The sequence below is a fragment of the Gymnodraco acuticeps genome, unplaced genomic scaffold, assembly GCF_902827175.1.
Source record: "Gymnodraco acuticeps unplaced genomic scaffold, fGymAcu1.1, whole genome shotgun sequence".
NCBI lineage: Eukaryota > Metazoa > Chordata > Actinopteri > Perciformes > Bathydraconidae > Gymnodraco > Gymnodraco acuticeps.
Window position 1 is genome coordinate 766 of NW_022990951.1, and position 27,632 is coordinate 28,397.

The window sequence follows — 27,632 nt, forward strand, 5'->3', positions numbered from 1 at the left end:
TTTGTATTTAGTGCTCATTTTTACATTTCAATGGGCTTACAGTACATTCTTATGTTAAAGATGGTTAACATGGTGTAGACAGTATACCTGCCAAATATCGGCATTTTACTTATTTCATTGCGAGCAAATTAGCATGCTGACATTAGCATTTAGCTTAAAGCACTGCTATGTTGTAGCTTCTTTCTTGTAGGTTGTAGGTGTTGCTGTTATTTGTATTTGAGCAGAAATTGTGTGTAAATAATTGATATTAGTCAGAAGAAAATCCCCCATAACTGGTTCAACCAATAATGATTTACAGAAATGTGTCTGACCTAAAGTTATCCATGCAATATTTATTAAACATCCTCAAACTTCTCTCTCTCCTGTGAAACTACTAAGACTACACACACAAAAGAAAATGTGTGGCTAAGCAACTTTTTTTGGGGGGTGGGTAATAAACTGATGGATGAAAATACTGGATGTGGTAGCAAATGAAGAATGGGAGGAGAGATAGTTTCCATTATAAACCCCCTGCTGCTCTCTGGGAAAATAAAAAAAGTGCTGACTCAACAAGAAACCTTTACAATCACCTTCTCTCACTCCTGTGCACCGACGCTCTCTCACAAAAATATACTGTCACTGTATACCATCATACCCTCCACTCAAAAACAATGTATGCAGCGTTGGGGTACGAGCTGGCAAACGTCCCCTTCCTCAAACTCTGGATTCATCTCTGGAGGATGAGAGATGGGAACTCTTTCCAAGCAGCAAGAGTTTTCTTTGTTCACAACATTGTTCATCTGAGGTCACCAATAGGGCTTACAGTGTTTCCATAGAGAGTCTCTGTGTTGCTTTTGTCTCCTGCAAGCATCTTTTGTGTGATTACAACCGAGGGCAGGAGGCTGCCGTTTTATTAGCAATGCTCTGGTTTGGACCAGTACAAAATAAATGAGCAGCATCCCCCCCCAGATACTTTCTGTTGCTTTAGTTTCACTTTTATTAACTCGTTTATTTTTGAAAAATCAAGCTAGCTGGTGTGCAGCAATTGCATTTCATTTGTTACCAGAGTGAACGGTCATATTTGACTGACTTCAAAGATACGGGAGGCTGTGGCTCAGTGGGTGAGTGTGCTGGACTTCGAATCGGGGGGTAGCAAGTTCGAGTCCCACTGCAGTCAGCATGTCGTTGTGTCCCTGAGGACACTTCACCCCAAATTGCTCCTGTGGGGATTGTCCACAGTACTGAATGTTATGGTAAGTCGCTTTGGATAAAGCGTCTAAACAAATGACATGTAATAATGTAAATACCAACAGCTGATGAAGCCTTTCTCTGGGTTTCATTTTTACTTGGCTGTAATCAATTATTGTAAACACTTTCAGAGAGACCATGGAAACTAAATAGCTACATTCGTTCCCTCATTTGTGGGAGGCTGTGGCTCAGTGGATAGTGTGCTGGACGTGGAATCAGGGGGTAGCAAGTTCGAGTCCCACTGCAGTCAGCATGTCGTTGTGTCCCTGAGACACTTCATTGCTCCTGTGGGGACTGCCCACAATACTGAATGTTTGTAAGTCGCTTTGGATAAAAGCGTCTAACAAGTGACATGTAATGTAATTTGATTTCCATTTAAAGTGGAAATATAATGCTGGTGTATTGAGTCAGGTTCATATCAGTATGTAGTGTCTCTACATGTCTCCATGCCTCAATGTTCACAAAGCTCTTTATTGTTCTCATCCTGCCTGTGCTGCAGCACCTCTTTTCACCCTCTGTCTGAAACCAGAGCCCAGTCCGCTCTGATTGGTTAGCTGGTCGGCTCTGTTGTGATTGGTCAACCGCTTAAAGATGTCCCGCCCCTTAGCCTATCACGTACAATGTGTTGGAGCGCTAGCCAATAGAACCGCGAGTGTTATGTTATCAAAGGAACAAACTACAGGAAAGGGAGAGCCCCAAAAAGCAAGGCCACATGCTTACATTGTGGGACATAGAAAGGTTAAGTGTGTGTTTACTGTGTGTGTTTCAGAGGGCTCTCCGTTCAGCTGGTGGCTCGGGGGTCCCGCTCCCGGTCGTGTCCAGTCTTATTGGGGGGGGGCTCAGCCGGGCAGCCAGCAGTGTGTGTGCGGGCTGCAGGGAGACTGTGTGGATCCTCAGCACTACTGCAACTGTGACGCTGACCGCACCGAGTGGTACTGAGACACAGCAATACTTACAGACGTGGTTATTAATACTGAAATGTTCCCCCTCTCTATAATGCCTCACCTTGGGTTTGTTTCTTCATCCTCTCCTTATTATCTCTCCTTATTGTTCTACCCTCCTTTGCCCTTTGCTTCCTAATCTTTCGCCCTCCTCCTTATTGCCATTTTCTTCCTACTCCTCCCCTTCTATTTCTTCTTCTTCCTTCTCCTTTCTGTCTTCCTCCTCATTCCTCCTTCTCTTTTCCTCCTCTATCCTCAAATTATTTCTAATTCTTTCTTTAATCCTCCAAATCCTAATTCTTCTTCCTCCTCCTCCTCTTCCTCCTCTTCCTCCTCTTCCTCCTCTTCCCTCCTGCAGGACTGAGGACTCTGGGCTGCTCACCCATAAGGAGAGCCTCCCTGTCCGGTCTTTGTTGCTAGGTGACGTCAGGAGGCCGGGGTCAGAGGCCGTCTACAGGGTGGGAACCGCTCAGTTGTCATGGGAGACAGTAGAGTCAAAGCTTTAATTGCCTGGTTACATCATGACAGAATTCTCTCCATTCTGGAAAATTACAATTTGTATTAAAGGTCACCTATCAGACAAAATCCACTTCTTCATGTCTCTTCTACATCAACATGTGTCCCCTCTTCTTCACGTCTCTTCTACATCAATATGTGTCTCCTCTTCTTCATGTCTCTTCTACATCAACATGTGTCCCCTCTTCTTCATGTCTCTTCTACATCAACATGTGTCCCCTCTTCTTCATGTCTCTTCTACATCAACATGTGTCCCCTCTTCTTCACGTCTCTTCTACATCAACATGTGTCTCCTCTTCTTCATGTCTCTTCTACATCAACATGTGTCCCCTCTTCTTCATGTCTCTTCTACATCAACATGTGTCCCCTCTTCTTCACGTCTCTTCTACATCAACATGTGTCCCCTCTTCTTCATGTCTCTGCTACATCAACATGTGTCCCCTCTTCTTCATGTCTCTTCTACATCACCATGTGTCCCCTCTTCTTCATGTCTCTTCTACATCACCATGTGTCTCCTCTTCTTCATGTCTCTTCTACATCAACATGTGTCCCCTCTTCTTCATGTCTCTTCTACATCACCATGTGTCCCCTCTTCTTCATGTCTCTTCTACATCACCATGTGTCTCCTCTTCTTCATGTCTCTTCTACATCACCATGTGTCTCCTCTTCTTCATGTCTCTTCTACATCACCATGTGTCCCCTCTTCTTCATGTCTCTTCTACATCAACATGTGTCCCCTCTTCTTGATGTCTCTTCTACATCAACATGTGTCCCCTCTTCTTCATGTCTCTTCTACATCAACATGTGTCCCCTCTTCTTCATGTCTCTTCTACATCAACATGTGTCCCCTCTTCTTCATGTCTCTTCTACATCAACATGTGTCCCCTCTTCTTCATGTCTCTTCTACATCAACATGTGTCCCCTCTTCTTCATGTCCTCTTCTACATCAACATGTGTCCCCTCTTCTTCATGTCTCTTCTACATCAACATGTGTCCCCTCTTCTTCATGTCTCTGCTACATCAACATGTGTCCCCTCTTCTTCATGTCTCTTCTACATCAACATGTGTCCCCTCTTCTTCATGTGTCTTCTACATCAACATGTGTCCCCTCTTCTTCATGTCTCTTCTACATCAACATGTGTCCCCTCTTCTCCATGTCTCTTCTTCATCAACATGTGTCCCCTCTTCTTCACGTCTCCTCTACATCAACATGTGTCCCCTCTTCTTCATGTCTCTTCTACATCAACATGTGTCCCCTCTTCTTCATGTCTCTTCTACATCAACATGTGTCCCCTCTTCTTCATGTCTCTTCTACATCACCATGTGTCCCCTCTTCTTCATGTCTCTTCTACATCAACATGTGTCCCCTCTTCTACATGTCTCTTCTACTTCAACATGTGTCCCCTCTTCTTCATGTCTCTTCTACATCAACATGTGTCCCCTCTGTGTAAAGAGACTCTGAAAGTTCCAGGAAAAAAGATTCTCTCTTTTTGTCCTGATCCATTTCTATAAAAACCTGTCTGAAAATGAGCTGATCAGATTTTGGCCACTTTATGATGTCATAACGATGTTTTGTCTTGTGTAACCATTAGCCAATCAGCAACCAAGGTAACCCCCCCCCCCCACCTTATCACCTGCATCTCCTCCTAGAGCACCATTGAGTTCTTTGTAACCAAATGTCTCTCAGAGGGGCGTGGGGAGGGGCTCCTTATTTTCATCTAAAGTCACAGACAGAGAATCAGCACTTTGGAAACAGGGCTGAAACAGAGGGGGTTATGGGTAATGCTGCCATGATCTGTTTGGTGTTTGGAGCCAATCAGAGACAGGTTCTGTAGACCTATAATATATTGATGAGAAACAGTATAATATGAGACCTTTAAAGTTTATTATGCATCGTTTTGCCCAGGGACACAATGACATGCTGACTGCAGTAGGGTTTGAACCTGTTCTCCCCTGATCCTTTGATCCGAACACCAACGCACTAGGCCACTGCGCCACAGCCCAGCCTATACAAACGTACTCACACCGTTGCCTACTGTTTTTTCCCCACTTTCTTTCAGCTGTATCCACATTGTTTGTAAACAGAAAATATATAAGAATTTAACCTTGACTTACATTTAATACATAATAATAATAATCATGTCCTGTTCCCTGTTTCGTCGAACTTACAGAAGGACACAAACTAACAAACTTATTTTGACATTCAAACCAATAAGCCAGCGTTTATTTCTTCAAGCAGCAAATAATTAGCTCATTATTTCTGAGGGATGAATTGTTCTCAGGTCTATTGAAATGGAAATACAGGATTAGGTGTTTAATGCGATGAATAAATTATCCTGGGTACAAAACCCAAACATCTAGAAGCTATTTATCATTAGCAGAACTGCTGCTAATGCGCATTTCCGTCTCAAATTTCACACTCTGATTCTTATATCTAATGAAAATGAAAAAAGCAAGTTTCCAATTATTCACAATTACAGCCGTTCTATATACCGGAGTAGATGTTTGGCATGATAAATCAAACGAGACCACGTAACAGTAAACCAAAAGATACATTTGTTGTATCATTTGTTTCCCTGTGATTTCCATTTAAAGAGGAAATATTATGTTCATATTCAGGTGTATATTATAATGTAGTGTCTCTACTTTAAAGAGTCCTCTCCTGCTGATGTTCAGGTGTATATTATAATGTAGTGTCTCTACTTTAAAGAGTCCTCTCCTGCTGATGTTCAGGTGTATATCAGTAGGTAGTGTCTCTACTTTAAAGAGTCCTCTCCTGCTGATGTTCAGGTGTATATCAGTATGTAGTGTCCCTACTTTAAAGAGTCCTCTCCTGCTGATGTTCAGGTGTATATCAGTATGTAGTGTCTCTACTTTAAAGAGTCCTCTCCTGCTGATGTTCAGGTGTATATCAGTATGTAGTGTCCCTACTTTAAAGAGTCCTCTCCTGCTGATGTTCAGGTGTATATCAGTATGTAGTGTCTCTACTTTAAAGAGTCCTCTCCTGCTGATGTTCAGGTGTATATCAGCATGTAGTGTCTCTACTTTAAAGAGTCCTCTCCTGCTGATGTTCAGGGTGTATATCAGTATGTAGTGTCTCTACTTTAAAGAGTCCTCTCCTGCTGATGTTCAGGTATCAGTATGTAGTGTCTCTACTTTAAAGAGTCCTCTTCTGCTGATGTTCAGGTGTATATCAGTATGTAGTGTCTCTACTTTAAAGAGTCCTCTCCTGCTGATGTTCAGGTGTATATCAGTATGTAGTGTCTACTTTAAAGAGTCCTCTCCTGCTGATGTTCAGGTATCAGTATGTAGTTTCTCTACTTTAAAGAGTCCTCTCCTGCTGATGTTCAGGTATCAGTATGTAGTGTCTCTACTTTAAAGAGTCCTCTCCTGCTGATGTTCAGGTATCAGTATGTAGTGTCTCTACTTTAAAGAGTCCTCTCCTGCTGATGTTCAGGTGTATATCAGTATGTAGTGTCTCTACTTTAAAGAGTCCTCTCCTGCTGATGTTCAGGTATCAGTATGTAGTGTCTCTACTTTAAAGAGTCCTCTCCTGCTGATGTTCAGGTGTATATCAGTATGTAGTGTCTGTACTTTAAAGAGTCCTCTCCTGCTGATGTTCAGGTGTATATCAGTATAGAGTGTCTCTACTTTAAAGAGTCCTCTCCTGCTGATGTTCAGGTATCAGTATGTAGTGTCTCTACTTTAAAGAGTCCTCTCCTGCTGATGTTCAGGTGTATATCAGTATGTAGTGTCTCTACTTTAAAGAGTCCTCTCCTGCTGATGTTCAGGTGTATATCAGTATGTAGTGTCTCTACTTTAAAGAGTCCTCTCCTGCTGATGTTCAGGTGTATATCAGTATGTAGTGTCTGTACTTTAAAGAGTCCTCTCCTGCTGATGTTCAGGTGTATATCAGTATGTAGTGTGACATGCACAAAAATCGATATAACACACTACAGGAAATGGAAACCCCATCAAATAAAATAGGGCCCATTCATAGATGATGACGAGCATTTTTCATTTCCTTTTCTCAGAGAACTTCTGGAACGCTGCGTTTTTCGACAAGGAGACGTCGTACCTCCACTTCCCGACCTTCCACGGAGAGCTGAGCGCGGATATCTCCTTCCTGTTCAAAACCACCGCCTCCTCCGGTGTGTTCCTGGAGAACCTGGGCATCAAAGACTTCATCCGGATCGAACTGAGCTGTGAGTAAGAGCTGAAGGGCGAGGATTTAATCCGGATTAGAGTGATGTGTCAGTGAAACCTGGGAGTCAAAGTCTTAATCTGGATCTGTGTAATACCTGGAGGTTAGAGACTTAATCTGTTTCAAAGTATTCTGAAGGTAGAAATTGTTTATTGAAGGTTGAACTCGGCTGTCTTGACCTTCCTGTCCTGACATCAACTGTGAATGCTACACAAAGTTTAACAGCTCAGGGAAACCGAGAAGCCTTTTCAAAATGTTTTAAATCTGGCTGCAGGGATTTGACCCAATTTATCCACAAGAGCGTCGATGGATGGTTCAGTTTCATCTAAAATGTATTGCATGAGGTCAAGCTCAGGGCTCTGTGCAGGCAGGTCTTCCACACCACGCTTTGAAAAAACTGTTTTAATAGAGCGTGCTCTGCAGCTAAAAGTCAGGAAAGGGTCTTCCCAAACGGTTGCCACACAAAGCCTGTGAAAACCCGCTTTTAAACTAAATCTATAAATATCAATTATTAAATAAGCGATCATTTAATTGAAGTTAAGAAAGAAACATTCATACATCTATATGTGTTATTTATGAAATGTTTAAACTCATCTCTTTGTTACTGTGGTGTGATCTGATTGGATCTCATCTATCATCACACATGGATTCAAACAATGCTTAATTCTGATGGTGATACCACCTTTTACCCACCCATCCATTGCCACTCGCCCTATACGGTGGCCCAGCTGGGACATTTTACTGTTGTTTGAATAGCTTAACATAAGGACTGATAGCTACGGAAACAACTGGGCTGTTCAAATAGAAGAAAATACAAACTAATTGGGTATAGTAAACACTCTTATGCTGCGGCGTTAACCTGAACACAGAAATAAACACATTTCTTTCCTCAGAGTTATTTGCTTGAAAATCTGACCACATCTAAAGGGCCTGCAGCAACGGGAGACTTTTATTTTGCTCTGCTTCTACTATGGTTTAGTTTCCCAAAATGCGAGCGCACATATTAGTCTTCTTTAACTTCACTTGAGCTTTCTGTTTTCATTGCTCGGACGATATTTTCTGTCTCTGCTCTGTGTTCTGCTTTCTAGCCGCCGCCTCACTGCATATTATTCAATATGACAGCAATAACCAAGAGGGTGTTTTATACGTTATGGGTACAACAGTGCAGTGCGTATGTGTTATACCTTTACAGCCCTCATTGGTGTGTTTGCATTTAAAACATGGCAGAAACACCTAGGAGGACCTTAACTCCCAGCGGCTCAGGAAGAAATCCCTCAGGATTATAAAAGACCCCCATCACCCCAGCCACAAACTGTTCAGTCTGCTGCCGTCTGGCAGGCGGTACCGCAGCATCCGGACTAATGCCAACAGGGACAGGGACAGCTTCATCCCGCAGACAATAAGACTGTTAACCAACTGAACTGCTGAAAACAATTTCATAACATTCATCTGCTACTTAGTAATTATCTATCTATTATCTAATATATATTCCAATAACTTCTATATAGACTCGTATTGCACTATTGCACTTTCTCACTTTTTTTAGAACTATTTTTCATTTTGTATTACTTTTAATATAATATACTTTAATAGTGCTTCAATATTGTCTTCAATATCTGTATTATTGTATTGCATTGTTGGAGAAGCCTGTGACCTAAGATTTTCAACGACATAATTACTCTGTAGCTATGTTAGTTTGACAATAAAGAACCTTGAACCTACAGGTCTGTACTCTATGGTTATGCAGCTAGGTGTCATATTTGTGTAAATGGGAAAACAATCTTCCAGGTATCAGAGCCTGCCTTTTGAAGCTCAATCAGCCCCGTTTATTTTTGCCGTGTTGTTTCGTGCTGCATTTGGCATTGGGATTTGACGGGACACACAGAATCAGATGCAGGGACACTGCTGCTCCAACAGCCTCGCCCCTCGGGGAAATCATCGTCAGTGTTGGTTGTTCCCGCTCCGAATACTGCTGCTTCCTCTGAGAACAGTTTCTTAATGAAGTTACCCGTGTGATGCTGGGTTATTGTTTCATCTTGTTCTGTGCTCTCGGAGTGATACATCTTCTCCTTGGAAAACACAAAGGATGAGATGTCTTTAGGCTCCAAAATCGACTCCTTCTCTTGAAAGGGGGGCAGTGGATCTGGTCCGTTCCATAACTAAGAAAACCTCATTCAAAGTCTCATTATTATGTGTTACAGTGCTTGTAACTATAAATCCAGAGCCTTTCTCAGCACTATGTTGTGTGGCTCGCCTTATATGTCTAGCACGGACTGTAGATTGTTTTGTCTATTCAATATTTAAAAAATGTTGCTGTCTTTTGCAAACGCAATTCTCCATAAGTTTTAGTAGTTCAAGAGCAAAAACATCAGGGCTTGACAAAGTAAGCAAGTTCATGGCGCATCAAGGGTTTGCAGTTAGTTTAAGTTAGTTAGTAGTTTTGTTGTTATATGTTGGTAGTTTGAATGCTGGTGAGTTTTTTTAGCTAGCTGCGAGATTACAGCTAAAAAGTTGGAAATAGCCATTTTAAGAGAGAGAATTGGTTCATGTTATTGATATGGATGAGTCTTTGCCTTTCCTTCTTTTTCATAGGAGCTGTTGTTACATTTTTGTAAAATCACAAAGGATTAATTTTCTCAATTGCTATAACAGATGTGGCAAGACACAAATTAGGAGGACAAATTGCTTAAAACAACCTAAATAAATAAACCATATTTAAAGTGGGAAATATCTCCGACATTTAATGCAGTTGCAGTTTTGTTTACAAGTGACAAATGTAAGTTGAAATTGTCATATTTATATAAATATGAGGAGCAACTTTAATGGATTATATTCAAGTTAATGTTGAAAAACCTCTACAGAATTAGAGACCAGTATATACAATTACAAAAATGCTAACATAAGGCAATTGATATATATATTTACTTATTACACTACACTACGTCAGTCTGAATCTGAATCTGAGAAAGTGTGAGATTATTTACGTGATGCAAAAACATGTTTCATAATGAGTTTTTCTGAAATGATGTTCAAAGTGTTGTCAAATTGTCTCCAGGATTTTCTCTTTCAACCCTGACCCATATTTCTAATCTGTTCATTCTTCCGTTTGCATTTGTCTTCCCCATGACCGCTATCCTGTCCATAAATCTTACCTTTACCCCTCCCTCTCTCCCCCTCTCCCCCTCTCTCCCTCTCTCCCCCTCTCCCTCTCTCCCCCTCTCTCCCTCTCCATCAGCCTCCACTCGGGTGGTTTTCTCCTTCGACGTCGGTAACGGGCCTCTGGAGGTTCATGTGGAGTCGATGGTGCCGCTGAACGACAACCGGTGGCATCGAGTTCGAGCCGAGAGGAACGTCAAAGAGGCGTCGCTGCGGCTGGACGGACTTCCTGTCGCCACACAGGAAGCTCCGGCTGACGGACACCTCCACCTGCAGCTCAACAGCCAGCTGTTCATAGGTGAGGAGGAGACACATGGGCCAAACATATATTCATATAACGTTTATGCAAAATAAGAATATGCTTGATTGGCCAGGTGTGTGTTCAATCAAAGGAGTTTGACTCAGGTTTGAACTGCTATCAATTTACTCACACAAAAAAGACCAATAGCTTATAAGAAGGACAATAACGAAGATAACACATAAACATTTGACAACTAAGGAATAACTAACATACTAAACAGTAATGTATATAGTTACTACACAATTTAAGTGTCAACAGTAAGACAATGGTTCAGAGTGAAAAGAAGTGCTGAAATAAATGTGGATAAATAATGTAAAAGAGGTAGGTGGATATTTCAATATGCACAGTATGACATAGTTAGGGTTATATTTAACAATTATTTTAAAAAAATGTAACCCAAAGTATAGATTAAAAACGATGTTATTGATTTAAATAATGATTTAATTGCTACTTTTTTTTAAAGTAGTCCACTAGCTGTGTTTTGGGATCACTATGAAGTCCTTGTCAGCGGTCTGATACACAGAAATAACGGACTGTGGAATGCAACAATTGACCAATCAGAATTGAGGCTATTCAACAAAGCTTTGCATTAATAATATATCATGAATTTGTTAAGAGGATAGTGCAGAGAGATTGTTCCTCACACTTTGTTCCGGTGTTTAATGTTCATCAGAGTGACGGCTGTTTTTGTGTCGGATTCTTTGGGTGTAGTTTTCTGCAGCGCCTCTCATGTTGATACGTGTTGATAAGTGTCCAGTGACTGTTTTGTCTTTCCTTCTGCAATTTGCCGTGGTTTGACATATTTGTTCATTATTTCTGCATGTGTCATCGATGCTCCAACAGTTCAGGCAGCAGCGCTCTGGGCTGTGCATAACAATGGAGTCATTTTCATTTGACAGCCAATTAGCATCATGTGTCAGCTTTAACAGAGCTCTGACTTCAAACTAACTCTAACAATTTGTATTACGTGTTTGCACATTGTCATTTAAATAATTCAAATAGGTACTTTCATATAAATACTTAGGTGTAATGATAACTCTACCATCCTAAAAAGAGCACAGTAAATCAGGGTGTTTCTCAATGTCGAGGAAGGATGCTCCAGAGCCACTATTTCAAGGATGTCATCGAGTCCCGCCGAAGGACTGTTCCAATGTCCAGGATACTTGGAATTCTACCGAGGCTGGCGTCCTTCGTAGCGAGACATTTCGAAGCTGCACATGTGTATCCTCCGCGGTCTTAAAATCCCCACAATGCTTTGCGCACGGACCAATTTCCAAATCTTTGGCGGAAATCGCGCTCCATTTAAGGCGGGGCCTCGCATATGACCTGTTTCACCATTCTTCGTTTTCCGAGGCTAGGAAGGATTCTTGCCTCGCTTCTGAAGCAAGTGACTCGGAGGTACACGTGCTACCAAGGAAGCGTCCTCGACATTGAGAAACACCCAGTGAGAATGGGAGAGAAATAGAGAAGGACAAACCCAAAAAGCAGAATAGGGCCTCTTTAATATTTGCTCTTGTTGATGTTGTAAACGGAGCTGCTGCAATGCGACAACAAATTCAAACTAGGAACTGACAACAAAGAATTATCGTAAGGTTAAATCTGTTAAAGTGTATTAGACAACAATAGCTTTTAGTTCATTAATTACTCTTACATGCTAACTGGCTTTCCAGAAGAAAAGTACAATCCTGCTTTTTATATCACAGCCTACAGTCTGCTAAACTGTTATTGATTCAAGTGCTGCTAGATATAGAAGACACCGACCCGACATGTATCCTCTCCCTCCACAGCTAAAGCACCCAACGTGAGGAATCAGTGGCAGGATGTGCATCCTCAGATAAATGCTAAAAATATTCTCTCTTCTTCCACGCAGGCTTATCTGGTATTGGCTAAACCCTACTCTTTTATCAGCAGTATTGGATGTAAAATGTGCCGAGGAAGCACATCCATTCAACACTGCTTCCACTTCCTCTTTGTACAGATGCCTACCATGTTACTCCTGATAGACCATAATCCACTATACAGTTATCCGGTCTGATCTCCTTGAGTCCTACTTACTCTAAAATAAGAAATATACTGTTTAAATGCTAACTTGCTGTTCTGCTATCCGCTGCTCGGCACTTTTGAATATGAAAGTGCCGAGTCGACAGCATGCGAGCATGAACAATGATCATGTTTAATAAATACAGCATGCATCAGGGAGAATATCGTGGAATGGGATTTCCTCCGGTGAAGGTCTTTAAATAATCTGTAAAAGAAGTTTATTCTGTAAATGATTCATCAGGCGACCTTGTAATTAACCGAACGTCCAATAGAAACGTCATCAATACTCTGATTATCTGAACTCTAATCAATACCACAATCTGAGATCTCCACGTCGAGCTAACGGGGAACATAATAATGAAAATCCTTCATATAAGGCGTTGTGCAAATATCATGAATGTCATCTCACATCAGTGAACACACAGTGAGGGAAAACAAACACACAGTGTTGGGATTGGATGCAGTGAATGGAGGGAAATATTGATTAGAGGAATAATCCACTCTAAGTCACCAGCATCAGACTATGTTTGTTTGCCTCTGAATTACCATAACACACACTGGAATACGTCTGTGTGTTGGGATGGTCCAGGACTTGCCTCCAGATTGTTTCTGTAATGAATGTTTGTCGTACAATTTTCGGACTTATCTGGCTTTTCTGTTTTGAGAGGAGCAGTGACTTGCTTGTTGTCGTTTATTTGATCTTCATCAGCACTATTTTTCTGTGACAGTGACAGTGTCCTCGAGTGAAACACTAAGTCCTGAAGGTTTGAAATCCGAAAAAGCAGGCACCAGTTGGCGGTGTGAGTGGCCTGACAGGATGATAATTAGGGAGCAGAAACAACACTGGTTTTGTGTGAATATATCAATGTGTAATTAATTTGCAAATTAAACCTCTTGATGAATATTTACAAACTATCTTAATTATCTCTGCAACCAAATTGAAAAAACTACACACACTAAGTGATCGCTAAAGGTAGAAATCAAATTTGCAAGTATAACACAGTAAAAAAAAATAATAGTTCTTGTACTCTTTGTTGAATGCAGTTGTGGAGTATAATTAAGTACATTTACTCAAGTCATACCTAAGTACAAAGAGCGGACAGTGTGAGCTGGATTACTGGTGTGGTTTCCTGGTTGCTGCGTGGGGACAGCGAGACACCGCGGAGCTCAGCCTGAGCACACACAGGTGAGTGTGTGGCGAACTGTGAGTGGAGAGCTCCATGGAGCCGCGGCTGAGAAAAGATAAGGCGGAGAGTGTGTGTGTGTGTGTGTTGTGTGTGTGTGTGTGTGTGTGTGTGTGTGTGTGTGTGTGTGTGTGTGTGTGTGTGTGTGTGTGTGTGTGTGTGTGTGTGTGTGTGTGTGTGTGTGTGTGTGTGTGTGTGTGTGTGTGTGTGTGTGTGTGTGTGTGTGTGTTGTGTGCGTGACCTAGGTATGGTCACGTCACTATAGGAAGAAAACAATGGAAAGAGAGAAATGTCCAACGAGGCGTTCTGGGGCAGCACAGACAGGTCTTCTCTGTGTTAGAGTTGTACTCGCTGCAGGGTGTACTTTGAGGGTTTGTGATTCTGCAGACCGTTTACATGCAGAAAAAGCTTCATAACACAAGGGGACGGGTGATAACCGGAAAAGCATGACATGTCACCTTTAAGGTACTCAATCATTTCCACATTCTGCTACATTATACCTGTAGGAGCCATATGTTAAAATTAGGGCCGGGACTTTAACGCGTTAATTAAGATTAATTAATTACACAAAAATTAACGCGTTAAAAAAATGAACGCATTTTAATCGCACTTATTTTTGCACCGCGGAACGTTTCTCACTGGATGAGTTTCAGGCGTACCGATTATACTGGAGCACCAACTAACGTTCATGACTTCAGACAACAACAAACCACAGTGAACAACAGTGGGAAATGTTGTTTTAAAAAACGGACGGATGGAAGCGTCGATAAGAGCACGGTTGTGTGCAAATTATGCAAAAGGAATTCGCATATCACCGCAGCACATCAAGCCTCAAGTATCACCTCAATGCAAAACATATAGCAGCTAGCGTGGAAGCTAGCGTGGACGTTAGCCTCTTTTATCGCGTTCACACCAAAAAGAGCCGGTACTAAAATTAGTTCATGAGAACCTTTTTACCCCCACGAAAGTCCCTGCTAGAGAGCAGAGAGCTGCTAGAGAGCAGGGACTTTCGTACGGCTCTCTTGTGAGAAAAGAGCTATATTTCTGATTGGCTGGGCGGATTGCAAACCACGCCCCGTAAAACTCGCAAAAAGTTTTGTGAAGCCGCCATTTTATTATCCTCGCATTAGCATTATTAGCATTAGCCCAGCGCAGAAACGCAGAGAGACTAACTTATGGCAACACAAAATAAAACATGGGAGCGGTGGAGATGAGGAGGTGTCGGCGTTCTGGCGATTTACTCGGAAGGCTTCAGTAGAAGCTGCTGGGAGTCCCAGCAGCTTCTACTGAAGCCTTCCCCAACTCCGGGGACCTCCGGCCGGGGACTTTGGGCGGCAGTATACGCCGTGAAGTGGTTTGCGGCCTGCCAGTAAACCCAAAGCAGAAGAAGAAGAAGTGACGTCAGCGGCTTCATTTGCCTAATCCACCCCCAGGTTCAAAGAGTTCTCATGAACTAAATTCTCATGAACCTTTGTGGGAAAAGTACTGCGGTGTGAATGCGCCTAATGGTATACTAAAATCCATGTGAAAAAAAAATTGCTTCTCACTGTTCTTAGGTCAAATATTTATATGTGATTAAAAATGCGATTAATTTCAATTAATTAATTACAAAGCCTCTAATTAATTAGATTAATTTTTTTAATCGAGTCCCGGCCCTAGTTAAAATGTATAGTTTGATATATTTGAATATTATAATCCTTTGTTGTTAGTGCTATCATATCATTTATTTGAACCAGCCGTGTGAAATTGACGGCACAGACGACCGCAGCTGCTTGTGATTACGAGACGTTATAGCCGACGGCAGCTGCTGGTGATTGTGTGTGAGAAGGAGAAAGAAGCACAGAGCAACATCGTTTTTGACCTGCGAAAATATGTGTTTGTATTTGATACCTTTTTGCTGAAGTAAAGAGTCAAGCAAACTATCCTGAGACGTATCTTGTCCGAGTCAAGCTTATTTGCTATCTGTCAATCGAATTTTGGATTACTGGAACTACAATACCTTTACTCATCGACATCTCATTTATTTAACTGATTGAATGACTTTACAGACCAGATTATTTATTCAAAAGTAAAATCCACTTTTGAATTAGAATGTATTATGGCTGATTAAACTACCCAAGATTTGATAAAATAGTTGAAATGAAAGTTAATGATATGAATACCACTGGTTTTGAGCTCATTTGCACATGTTGACACGATAAGCTAACATGGTGCTTAGATGCTAAATATTCCCTGGTTAACATCAACATGTTGTTATATTTATGATTAACATCTAATGTTAGCAGTTCTCTCACACCATAAACACAGTGTTTTAAATCATGGAACATGGATGAGGACTTGTTTTCATTCGGCCCCCTGATTGGTTAATGCTCATGTCAATCAAATACCCTCGTTTGTATCACCATTTTTTGTAGTTTCTAAACCCGACATTAGATATTTTCTGTTCCTCCAGAGCAACAGAAGATATCATTTCAGTAACTAAACAAACGTTATATGTTTACGTAGGAGTTACATGTCTGTGTCTGGGTGTTGTTGGCTCTGCAGGACGCACATGTCCAACATCTTTCTGTGTTCAGTTAATTCATGAGCACACGCTCCCTCCCCACAGTGTTGTTCAACATAGTATTGAATGATTATAGTTAAAATTCATGACGCATCTTCCAACATGCATTGTATTTACGAGTCTTGATTTGTTAAGCAAACTGTTCCATTGTTTGAATTACAAGCCGCTGCGTTGGTTTCTATAAACCATATTTCAATATACACATTGTATTTATGAGCCATAACCCTGCCTTGGCGCTGAGTCACATTGTTCTGATTAATAAGCCGTGTTATTGCCTCGCATGGATTTATAATCCACACCATTGTTCATTTTCCACTTCCTTTATTGCTGTTTGTATTGTAAGTGCTTAAAGTCCATACGCAGCCATTTGGAGTGAGCTCAGCGATGAAAGCAGAAATCACTTTCTTTAGTGCAGGTTTATAAGTGATTGTTTTGCCTTGTTTGGGTAGTTATGCCTTTGTTTATTTGGGCTGCAGTGTCGTCTGAGTACACAGATTTGATTCCTCTCTGTGAGAATGAGGCGACAGCGCCCTCCTGTTCGAGGATTTTGAAGATTCCTTTGATCTCCGCTTCAGGTATTCCTGGAAATGCAGCCGTACCGACGTCAGATTATTCTGTAGTATGTGATGTAAGCTGTAACCTGACACGTCAAACATTAGCTGGTTGTCTGTGTTACTTTATGTGTTCTCTAGTTGTCTTTGCAGTGGCACTAATCACAGTGTAGCTGTTTAAATGTCGAGGTTTAAACATCACCAATTAGTCTAACTTTATCTCCCGGTTTAAGCATTGTCCATAAAATAATGACGTGGTCCAAAATGATTGAGAAGACAGTATAGATACTTTTTTTTTAAAGGTATGCGTCCTTCCTTCAAAGTTTCTTTTTGATTTGAAGTTCACAAGTCCTTCATATCCTACATTAGACATCATGTGGAAATAGTGTATGTTATTTAAACTGCTTGATGCACAGATGTGTGCTGCATCAGCAAACCTCACTCTCCGTATCACACACATCTCACATCTCCTCCTATAAGCCCCTGTCACACTGTCCCGAAATTGACACCCGATGGACACACGATAAAGGAAATGTTCAAATTCGGCTGTGATCGTAGCAACATCGGGCCATTCGTGAGGGCATCTAAGCCGTCGTATGACCGCCGGTGGAGTTTCTCAGGCTCCGGCAGCAACTTCGTGAGCGGCAACTTCGTAAGGCACTCGTGAGGGCATCTTGTCAAATCGTGTCATCTTCGTGTTATCATCGGTGCATTCACCCTCACTCTGATCGGGGCGAATGCCCGATGGCACCGATGATAACACGATGCCCTCACGATGGCCTTACGAAGGGCACAATTGACACACGAATTCAACACGAAAATGAACCTTCTCAAGGTCCTTCGGCAATTTTTTGGCATGCCAAAGATTTTGCCACCGCTCACGAAGTTGCTGCCGGAGCCTGAGAAACTCCACCGGCGGTCATACGAAGGCTTAAGATGCCCTCACGAATGGCCCGATGTTGCTATGATCACAGCCGAATTTGAACATTTCCTTTATCGTGTGTCATCGGGTTGTTTTTATTGCACAACAAAATCATGTAAACATATTATGTAAATAACCCAATTTGTGTTCTGTGAAACTGAAAAGGATATAATATATTATTTTGAAGGACAGTTGACAGGAAGTTGTTGTTGCTATGGAAACAACAACATTACGGAGAAAACGTAATATTTTCTACATATAACGACGGATAAAGTAAAGAACAAAGTCTGAAGATATCAGTACAGTATCATAGTACTGTAACATAATTGTTTTTGGTACTTTCGTTGCAGTTGTATGTCTTAAATGTAATGTAAATGTTGCCTTCGTGTGTGGTTCGGGCCATCTTCGTACGAAATTCACAATTCCATATTCGTGTGTCCATCGAGTGTCAACTTCGGGACAGTGTGACAGGGGCTATACTGTTTAATCTGCCATATTTTATTATTTCATGTTGAGATTCGTACTTCTTATCCAAGCTTTGGCTGTTCTGTCGGACGTGTGTTTGAATCTCACACATCGCTCCTGACTTTTAAATTCATTATTTATATGTCTTGCTCGCCAAGCATGATGTAGAGGCGTGCGCATGCTAAACTTTGATGATAACTGATATTAATTGTTTCCCACTCGTGTGCAGATTTCACGCTGAGACATTAGAGGTTGTGCTGTTTTGATATGATGTCTTGAGGGTGGAGTCTTTCTGTGTTTGAACTCTTTGATGTTATCTTTGATGCCCACGCCTTTACTTTACTTCCTGGAAGCATTAAGTCTCCATTTGATGTGCAGAGAGCGTAATCCTGGTGGCTGAAGAACAGCAGGGTGTGTGGTTAAACCCTCACCCCTCTGATAGCCTCTCTGTTAGAAGAGTTTGTTCTCTAATAACCTTTCCTTGCCACTGTTGTGTTGCTTTGATCAGCCGTGGTGTTCCTCAGGGATCTGACTTTGATCCCTGCTCGTATTACAACTTTTACGCAAGCTGCCATGTTACCCTTTACATGTACGAAGCAAATTGTTTCTCCCTGTTGTTGCCATAGAGATGCAAAGGAGTTCTCTCAAAAGTCTTCAATATTATTTTTTTTCTATTAAAATTTTTATTACATTTTTCACATTTTATACATAAATGCAGAACAAACAATTATTCTCTCACACACAAATGCCTGCATACACCCGCGCACACATTCATATATACATCAACGTAAAGCATGTAGATACACATTTACAACAAATGCATCATATACACGCACATGTACATTACACATATACAAATATACTTCCTGTCCCTCCCTAGGACAGTGTCCCTTTGATATAGGCCAAGAAGATGTGCCACACTCCATTAGATTTGCTTGGGACATTATTTACCCTGGCGATCATAATTTCAACGGCTGCAGTCTCTGTCATGAGTTTAAGCCATTCTGTAAACTCTTGCTTACAGTGTGTGGGCTCTTCCAGTTGCACAGAATAAGCCTGGCAGCTACAATAAAACCTGTTAAAGTCAGTCTAAGTCCTGCTTTAGTCAGGCCTGGTGGCACAAGAGATTTGTCCCCCAGCGAACAGAGCTGTGGCGATTCTGGTAGAGGTTTTCTGAGCCACCCTTCAAGATTTTTTAATACCACCTTCCAAAAAGGCAGTACCCTTGGGCAATCCCATAGACTCTAGAGCAGTGGTTCCCAACCTGGGGGGTCGCCAGGCCTCAGATGATTTGAGGCCAAATATCATATTTAGACTTTTTTAAAAAAAAAAATATTATAAATGTACATATAATTGTAACCCAATACATGATTGTCACTAAAAGCCTTGTCTCTACATTACAATATAAAAAATTATTGATTAATTAATTTTAATAAAAATTCAAGTTAGTATTAAAGGCATAAAAAGACAGAAATGTATAATTCTTTCTATAGAAAAGTTTCTTCTGCCCGTAAAGTGTCCAAGCCGGGCTTTTCTGGATAAGCGCATTTTTAAAACATAGTCATTGTCCATGCCGGTTTCAGTTGGATTATTTGTCAGTTGCTCCGATCGGATCGGTCTCCTCCATTTTGTAGATTATTTACGACTTTTGAATCCACATAAACACATCGGCAAAATCCGGCTTACTTTGAGCATGTGTTTTAAACAGTTTAATCCCGTTGTGAATTGTTTTCCACTTGCGCCGTCCTTTAATTTCTTCATACAGCGGGAATCCAAATGAATTCATCCTGAGTCCAATAACCATCAAAGTCACTCCAATAGTGCTCCTTAATTACGCTTTCATCCTCCTTTAACAAAATACTTCACATTCATCCAGTTTGTGACAGTAGTTGTAGCATTTTTGAGACTGTTAAACTTTAATTACCGCTATTGTGCTCCCCCCCCCCCCCCCCCCCCTTGTGTGTGTGTGGGGGGGGGGCGCAACTTCCAACAGGAGTCATTTGGGGGGGCTCTTGGGAAAAAAGGTTGGGAACCCCTGCTCTAGAGCATGAAGAGATGTGCCCATTTCTCTATTACATTTCCGAAAAAGTCTTCAATATTAATAATATAAAACATTTCTACAATATAACAGTAGATTTGGCATACTTCCAAGGCCGTAGAGAAGGATGAAATATCAAGACATCTGATATCTAAATAAGAAATGTCAACGATGCAAGCATACAGTATATAGAACAAAACCTAAGGAAAGAATCAACCATGAGTCCAGTAGATAATTACAGACAGCGACATTCAACCACCTAGCTCAAAATGATCTTCTGTGGGGTGCTAAAGTCTAGCTTAAGCTAACATTTGCACTTTGTAGAAATCCCCATGACATGTTGAGAAGTTTATCCTTTGCCTGGAGGTATTAACCGTCCTTATTATACTCTTTACATTTTCAGTAGAGGGCGTCTCAATGATATTCAGTCCCACCGGTGAGGCTAAATGTTTCCTTTGGGTTACCCGAATTAAGATGTAAATTGTATTTGAAAAGTAAAAAGATGAAGAGCTCTTGTGTTCTCTTCTTGTGGCGCCACCTACTGCTTATCTCAATAAACCCACCCCCTTTTTTTCACTGATTACCGTGTATTAAAATGACATGACAAACAATCCACTAATAACTACATAACAATACTAGACACAAATATACTTTTATTACATTTCCTTTAGATAGTGTTCTACGATATCCGGTTAAAATGTGTCCTACGTTTGGACGGTGAAACCTGGCTAGTGTGTTACTAGTAGAGGAACTAAGGCTCCTCATATCCTATGTACCTCTGAAAATAATGATCCGAATGTCACACAATTTGGACTAGATGTTCACAGAGAGGCAAAACATACAATAAAGCAAATATAATATCAATACCTTTTACCATCTTTCTAATATTAACACTTAAATACATGAATCATAGGCAGAAATGTTATTTATACAACCATCCGTTTCATAAACTAGAGTAGACATATTAAAGTAATGAAAAAACATGGTTGTGCTTTGCTCTAGCTCGGGTAGGGGTATCTCGAAAGCCTTTTTGGGGGGGTTGTTCCTCTACTCATACCCCTATAAATGATTATTCAAAGATTGGAAATTCAAAGAAAATAATTCTGTTTTCTAGTCATTTAAAGTTTCCTGGATTTTAATACCTACATTTTGAACAATGACTTTCGGTAGATTTAACGAGGATGAAATATTATACTTTTCGTTGTGTTGTGTCGGAGGAAATGTTCAGGCAAGTTTTATATCCTGCGTTTCTTTGCTGGTTCAATAATTCATTCGAGTCAGAGAAAGATAGAGGGGGCCTGGAGGAGAGTCTAACAGTGATGTATTGGTGTGAAAAGCTGCTGCTGCTGCTGAACAATAGCAAGTTGTCAGCTTCAGACTCTGAGAGCAAAGAGCTGCCAAGTCTGTGCTCTGAACACAATAAGACTTTCTCTTTGTGATCTTTGCAGAAGTGGGAGGTTGTCTGAAGTAAGCAACAACATGTGACCGTGTTCATGGAGAGATGTTGAATGCAGAGTGTGATCTGTTCTTGCTGAAGTATTAAACACTAAAGTGAGCATATGCTGCATGCCATCCACTCATCCAGCGGCGTCAGATGGACAGCTGATGAAACCTTTGTCCCCGGTTCAGTTTTCCACCTTGTTGCCTCATTGCTGTTTCATCGTCGTGTCACTTCACGAGAAGAGAGTTGACAGCGTGGAGCTTCTGGGGGAGCAGAGGTGAGGGGGGGGATCTGCTGTAGATGACAGGAGGAGGAGAATGAAGAACTAAAGAGAGAGGAAACATTCTGACCTGTCAACACTCAGAGAAATAAATGAAAGGCTGGGACAAAAATCCGACCTCTGCAGCTCATCCAGAATGTTGTGTCTTCCTGGTCGAATGCACTTATTGTAAGTCGCTTTGGATAAAAGCGTCAGCTAAATACAATGTAATGTAATAATGTAACAAAGAGGACAGACACTGGGGGATTTGTTCTCTCAGTGCTAGCTTTGATTCCTATAGTGCAGGGGTATTCAACTCAAATTCAACGAGGTCCGCCTGTTGCCGACCCCTGCTGCATGACACTGAATGCTGATGATATTAGTCACATAGTCATTTTAGACATTTGATATCTCCACAGAGATACAAATGAGTGCTTCAGGCTGCCCTTGTGAACCCTGAATCTTCTATCAGCTGAACGTGGGTGGGATCATGATGTTTGGTGAAATGATGGACAGCTCCGAGATGTTTTGGAGGATGGATGGATGTTTATTCAGTGTGCTTCTGTGTTTCTCAGGAGGCACAGCGTCCAGGCAGAAGGGCTTCCGGGGTTGTATCCGCTCCCTGCAGCTGAACGGCGTCCCCCTGGACCTGGAGGAGCGGGCGGAGATCACCCCCGGGGTCCAGCCCGGCTGCCCGGGTCACTGCAGCAGCTACGGCTCGCTCTGCCAGAACCAGGGCCGCTGTGTGGAGAGAGCCAGCGGCTTCCACTGCGACTGCGACCTGTCGGCGCACACTGGAGCCTTCTGCCGCACTGGTACACACACGCATATGTTTTCCTGTGGCTGGTGAAGCCACTCCACCAGCTACGTTACAGAAAACCATATAAGGTTCTGCAGGTTACATAAGTCAAGGGAATGAAACTGTTGTCTTCCTGTCACTGTGCAACGTTTGTCCTGGTTTGACTGTTTACAACGCATCATCACACAAATCTGTGTTTTGAGTCAGTGTTATCAAAGAGTTGTTCATGTCAAAGTCAGGTCTGAAACAGACAACAGAACATAACAGCACCAGGTGCTATATATTTATATAAACCACACATCATTCAATGACATTAGTGATTATTTTTCTTCCAGAGAACTCTATCCATGTTATTTTGTTTGCCAATTAGATCAAATAAGATGTTATACCGACATACATGTTTTGGAAACGGGTGCGTGTTGACCCGAGGACAACAGGAAGATTCAAGCATGGAGAAAAAAGTATTTGACATTGAAAGTTGGATTTTTGGAGTTGGTTTGCCTTTAACGTTGCCCACTGCCTGGACCTCTCTCTAGTAGACCTGTCCAACCACTTTACAACATGTCATTTTCCATCCCCTTTCTCTGCTTTGCAATTCCTGCATTCACTCCTGATTCATCTCAGCAGCTGAGGTTGAGTCTGTTTTGATGTCTTGTAGTTCCCGTAGCAAACGAGTCTCTGCAGAATATGTTCTGAACAGAGCCTTGAGCTTCTGTAAATATGACTTCTAATAATCATGTTAGACAATAGGCGGTTGAAACAAGATTCATTCCCTTCAAGCACATTCAGAAATACAAATAAAATGTCTGGGTGTTTATCTGCTGTTGTGTAAAGGATAAGGATCTATTACTATACTCTACATTCATCATATACAGTCTGTTTTAGAGCTTTTCAAATAACGATTTAACTTGAATCAAAGCCCCAGTGGCCAGATGGTCTCCATGATTCAGATCCTGTATATTCTATATCTCTTTCCTCAGAGTTGTCGGCCAGCTTCCAGTCGGGCACGTCGCTGCGCTACACCTTCAAGGAGCCGTACGAGTTGAGCAGGAACAGCAGCGCCCTGCCGTCCTCCATCTACTCGGAGCTGACGCTGAGAGGAGAGAACGTCTCGCTGACCTTCAGGACCAATCAGAGCCCGGCTCTGCTGCTCTACGTCAGCTCCTACTACACCCAGTACCTGGCCCTGCTCATCAACAAGCACGGTGAGGGGCCGCTCTCATTTTCAAGGAGCTTGTGATTGGCTCTCAAAGCTCAACATAGAGAGTCTTCAATGATCTCTCTTCCTTCCTGAGTTGCCTCATCCCATGCCTCTTATTTTCTTCTCCTTTGAGGGTTTCATTTATTTACTTTAGAACGAGGTTATTCAAACTCATATTCCTCACATCTCATTTTCCTCCCGTCTGCTTTGCCTCGTTATTCTCTGTTTCTCTTGTCTTTTTTTATCCACATTTTTCAAACCTCTCGTCTATTCATGAAATGTTCTCCTTTTCCAATTCCCGTCTGCATCTCCTCCGAGCCTCTCGTCTAACTTCTCCTCCTCTGGTTCTTCCTCTCTCCTCTTCCTCCTCTGCAGTTGTACCAGATCAGGCTCTGTCAGATCTTTCCTCTCTCTGGTTTCACCCCGTCAGACTCGACTGCCTTTTAATCCGTGCAGCTGATGCTTTGTCTCAAACTGAAACTCCTCTCATACTGAGGGATGAAAGTGTTATATTCTGCTAATGGGTGGCAGAAAACTTGCTGATTTGTTTGACAAACTTCGTTGTTAAATAATTATGTTGTGAGTTTGGCTTTTAGGATTAGTAGGAGCCACTTCATTTGAAATTCCTTTTAACGAGAGCCCGACAGAGCTGGCACTTTGCTGCATGATTGGCAGTAAATTGATTTGTTCTGGCGTTAATGAGAGGAAGCTGATGGACAGCGTGGCGTTAAGGCTTCCTGCTGACCGTGGAGTCGTCAGTTAAATGCACTTAAACTGAAAAGACAAATTAAATCCCTGAGAGCTTTCTCTCATTCGCTCTGAGACGCCTCATTTCTTTTTACCCTCAACTGCAATCGCCCCTTCAGTCCAAACACAACGCCTCTACTGAAGGCACCTTTTGTCTGCCGCTCCTCCTGCTATAACTACATTCTCCTTCAAATGAAACTGTTTATGTATGCTACTAAAGCACATGCTGTATAAATAAATCAAATGAAGGACACAATGTAACGTCTTATCGCTCCTTTTCTTAAATCTGCACTTAATACTTTGATATTAGGAGATTTCATTAGATTAGCTGTGGTATTGAGTCGTTATCCTTTTGATACAGAAATCCTTTTTTTTAAATAATCAGATTTATCTTTGAAGGATTAAGTGTGTTTACCCTGAGAGCCAAGATTACAGGACATGGCGAGGCCATTTTCAGGAAAACAAAATATCCACCTTTTGAAATAATGGTATTTAAAATGTTCATCTGTCTGTTTGTAAGGTCGTTTGATTTATTGTGAGAACTTTAATGTAACCCTATATTTGTGTGTGTGTGTGTGTGTGTGTGTGTGTGTGTGTGTGTGTGTGTGTGTGTGTGTGTGTGTGTGTGTGTGTGTGTGTGTGTGTGTGTGTGTGTGTGTGTGTGTGTGTGTGTGTGTGTGTGTGTGTGTGTGTGTGTGTGTGTGTGTGTGTGTGTGTGTGTGTGTGTGTGTGTGTGTGTGTGTGTGTGTGTGTGTGTGTGTGTGTGTGTGTGTGTGTGTGTGTGTGTGTGTGTGTAGATACGTTGGAGGTGAGGTACAAGCTGGACAGCAGCAGAGACGCTGAGGTGTTGAAGAGCAAAGTGAAGAGTCTGGCAGACGGAGAACTACACACCGTCACCCTCAGGAGACTGACTGACTCTGTGTCTCTGCAGGTAAAATAACTACTAACTAAAGTTGTCAAATAAATGTAGAGGAGTAAAAATGACAATATATGCTTCCCAATTGGAGTCGACTAAAGTCAAAGTCAACTTTAATGTCAGACAGGGAGATTGAAACGCTACCCTGATACATAAGGACATTCTTAGCCATTATAACCTCTCGTGGGAATGCATCTGTTATACACATGGTTAAATCAAGCACCCCGGCACGTCCACTTCACTCTGCATCGCATCGCCACTCCCTCGTTGCGATGGGATCCAGTTACACCTGAACAAAAACACTCCTGTTTGCTACCCTGGCTTCAAAATGGTGGAAGGAGCTCCCTTATTGGTATCAGGACAGCAGAAAGGCTACATATCTTCCGTCGCAAACTGAAAATGCACCTGATTCCACTGCACCTTGGCCATTAAACCACACACACACACACACACACACACACACACACACACACACACACACACACACACACACACACTCACTAAAAATCCTCTACTTATGGGTGCACACTGGACTTAGTTGTTTTCAAATACGTAAATGAACGCTTTTACAGCTACATTATAACGTGTTATAAACCCAAATCTGTTTGGTCTTAAGCCTGTTTTACTTTTCTTTCAATGTACACCAAAATACTGAGTGTTGGAGTACAGGTTTAAAATGAGGCACCGATCTCAAGGGCAGATGCAATGACGCTCACACAGACGCACACACAGGCAATCCCTTTCCTCCCTGGGTGTGTTATTGTGATAATGGTCTATATGATAAAGCCCCCGTCAGCGCTTGGCTGTCCAGCATGCAGCTACACGGGGCAGCACCGAACAATAAAACGGCTCCAGGTGAAATATGAAGCATTAATATCATATCTGGATCTACTGAATGTTATCTTGTTAACAACAGCTTCAGATGATGTATGAGGTTAACTTCATCCAACCAGCTGCCAGCATGCTGTATAATTATCACCCTTAATCGAAATACAAGGTGACCTCTCCTTGAAAGGACTCTTGATTCAGTGGAGTGAGGCTCCTATGTTCATAATATGAGCTGCATCTGCATGGTGTCAGTTTCCATCATCATGACTCATATCTGAAAACCTACTCTGTGGAAATACGGTGGCAGTTTAGACTGTAGGAAGATATCTCAACAACTTGAAACAATATATTGAATTATATTAGGGTGTTTTTTAGTCGCCAGATCATCAATCTTAATATTTGTTTGTACGCTTCCCATTGCCATCTTTAGAGCAAACTTAAAATCTTTGCATGTAAGACATCTTTGGCTAGGAGTAACCAAAGTTAGACATTTTAAAATTCTAATTTGGAAAAACAATGATCCTCTTTCAGATCGACCAGAACCCCAGAGAAGACTTCAACCTGACATCAGACGGAGAATTCAACGGCATCAAGTCGCTGGTGCTGGGCAGAGTGCACGGTAAGAGAGAGGCAGAGTAAAAGCAGAGGCCTGTTTAATTAGAGAGCACTTTAGAACTGATGTGACGCTCAGTCCAGGAATATTTGGGGGAATAAATGCAAATGATATAATTCAAAGAAGTCTGAGGCAAAATATAAGAGAGGTTTTTATTTTGCTTCATAAGAGTTTGAGAAGTTGATTTCAGAAGATCACAGCTGCTGCAGGACTTCTTCTGCTGTCTCTCATCTCCAATACAACACATAGTTTACTGCAAGGTAGAAATGTGTCTGTGAAGAAACATCTTCATCAACGTTGTGCATGGCCAACTTTGTAATCACTGGTTTGAGCTTCCTGCAGTTATAAATACTCAGAATTTAGTTTTGTATGCAGCGCTTTCAGGGAACTCTGCGCATGAGTTGTCAAGTTGGAGAAGATGTTCCTTCCTTTGCATGTGTTTAGGGATGGGTATCGTTTGAAATGTATCGATTCGATTCCGGTTCTTATCGATTCCCCGTTCCGATTCCAAAATTGTAAAAGAAAGAGGTCAAACGTTTAGATAGTAAAAATATCTTTATTCTTTTAAGCTTTAACTGACATTTTTACAAATAAAAAATATACATGCAATATAAATGTATTGCACAATAGCTGTGCTTTACTTTAACTGAGCTATGCCTGTGGCAAGCTGTTAACAGGCATTACACTGTGCCTTGTCTTTTTATTTTTTAGTGTAGTGGA

At 41.6% G+C, this 27,632-nt stretch overlaps 1 protein-coding gene across 2 annotated transcripts in view; it reads left to right on the forward strand.

The window, feature by feature from the left end:
• Positions 1-2,015: 2,015 nt before the first annotated feature.
• LOC117558721 (contactin-associated protein-like 4) overlaps positions 2,016-27,632 on the forward strand; it is a 37,511-nt gene continuing 11,894 nt past the window's right edge. For both annotated transcript variants that reach the window (XM_034235081.1, XM_034235080.1), the window contains exons 1-8: positions 2,016-2,159; positions 2,527-2,656; positions 6,719-6,889; positions 10,124-10,342; positions 22,384-22,623; positions 23,588-23,812; positions 25,353-25,486; positions 26,831-26,918. In XM_034235081.1, the coding sequence (XP_034090972.1) occupies positions 2,647-2,656; positions 6,719-6,889; positions 10,124-10,342; positions 22,384-22,623; positions 23,588-23,812; positions 25,353-25,486; positions 26,831-26,918 (1,087 nt within the window). In that variant the 5' untranslated portion in view covers positions 2,016-2,159; positions 2,527-2,646. The remainder of the gene's footprint in view (positions 2,160-2,526; positions 2,657-6,718; positions 6,890-10,123; positions 10,343-22,383; positions 22,624-23,587; positions 23,813-25,352; positions 25,487-26,830; positions 26,919-27,632) is intronic.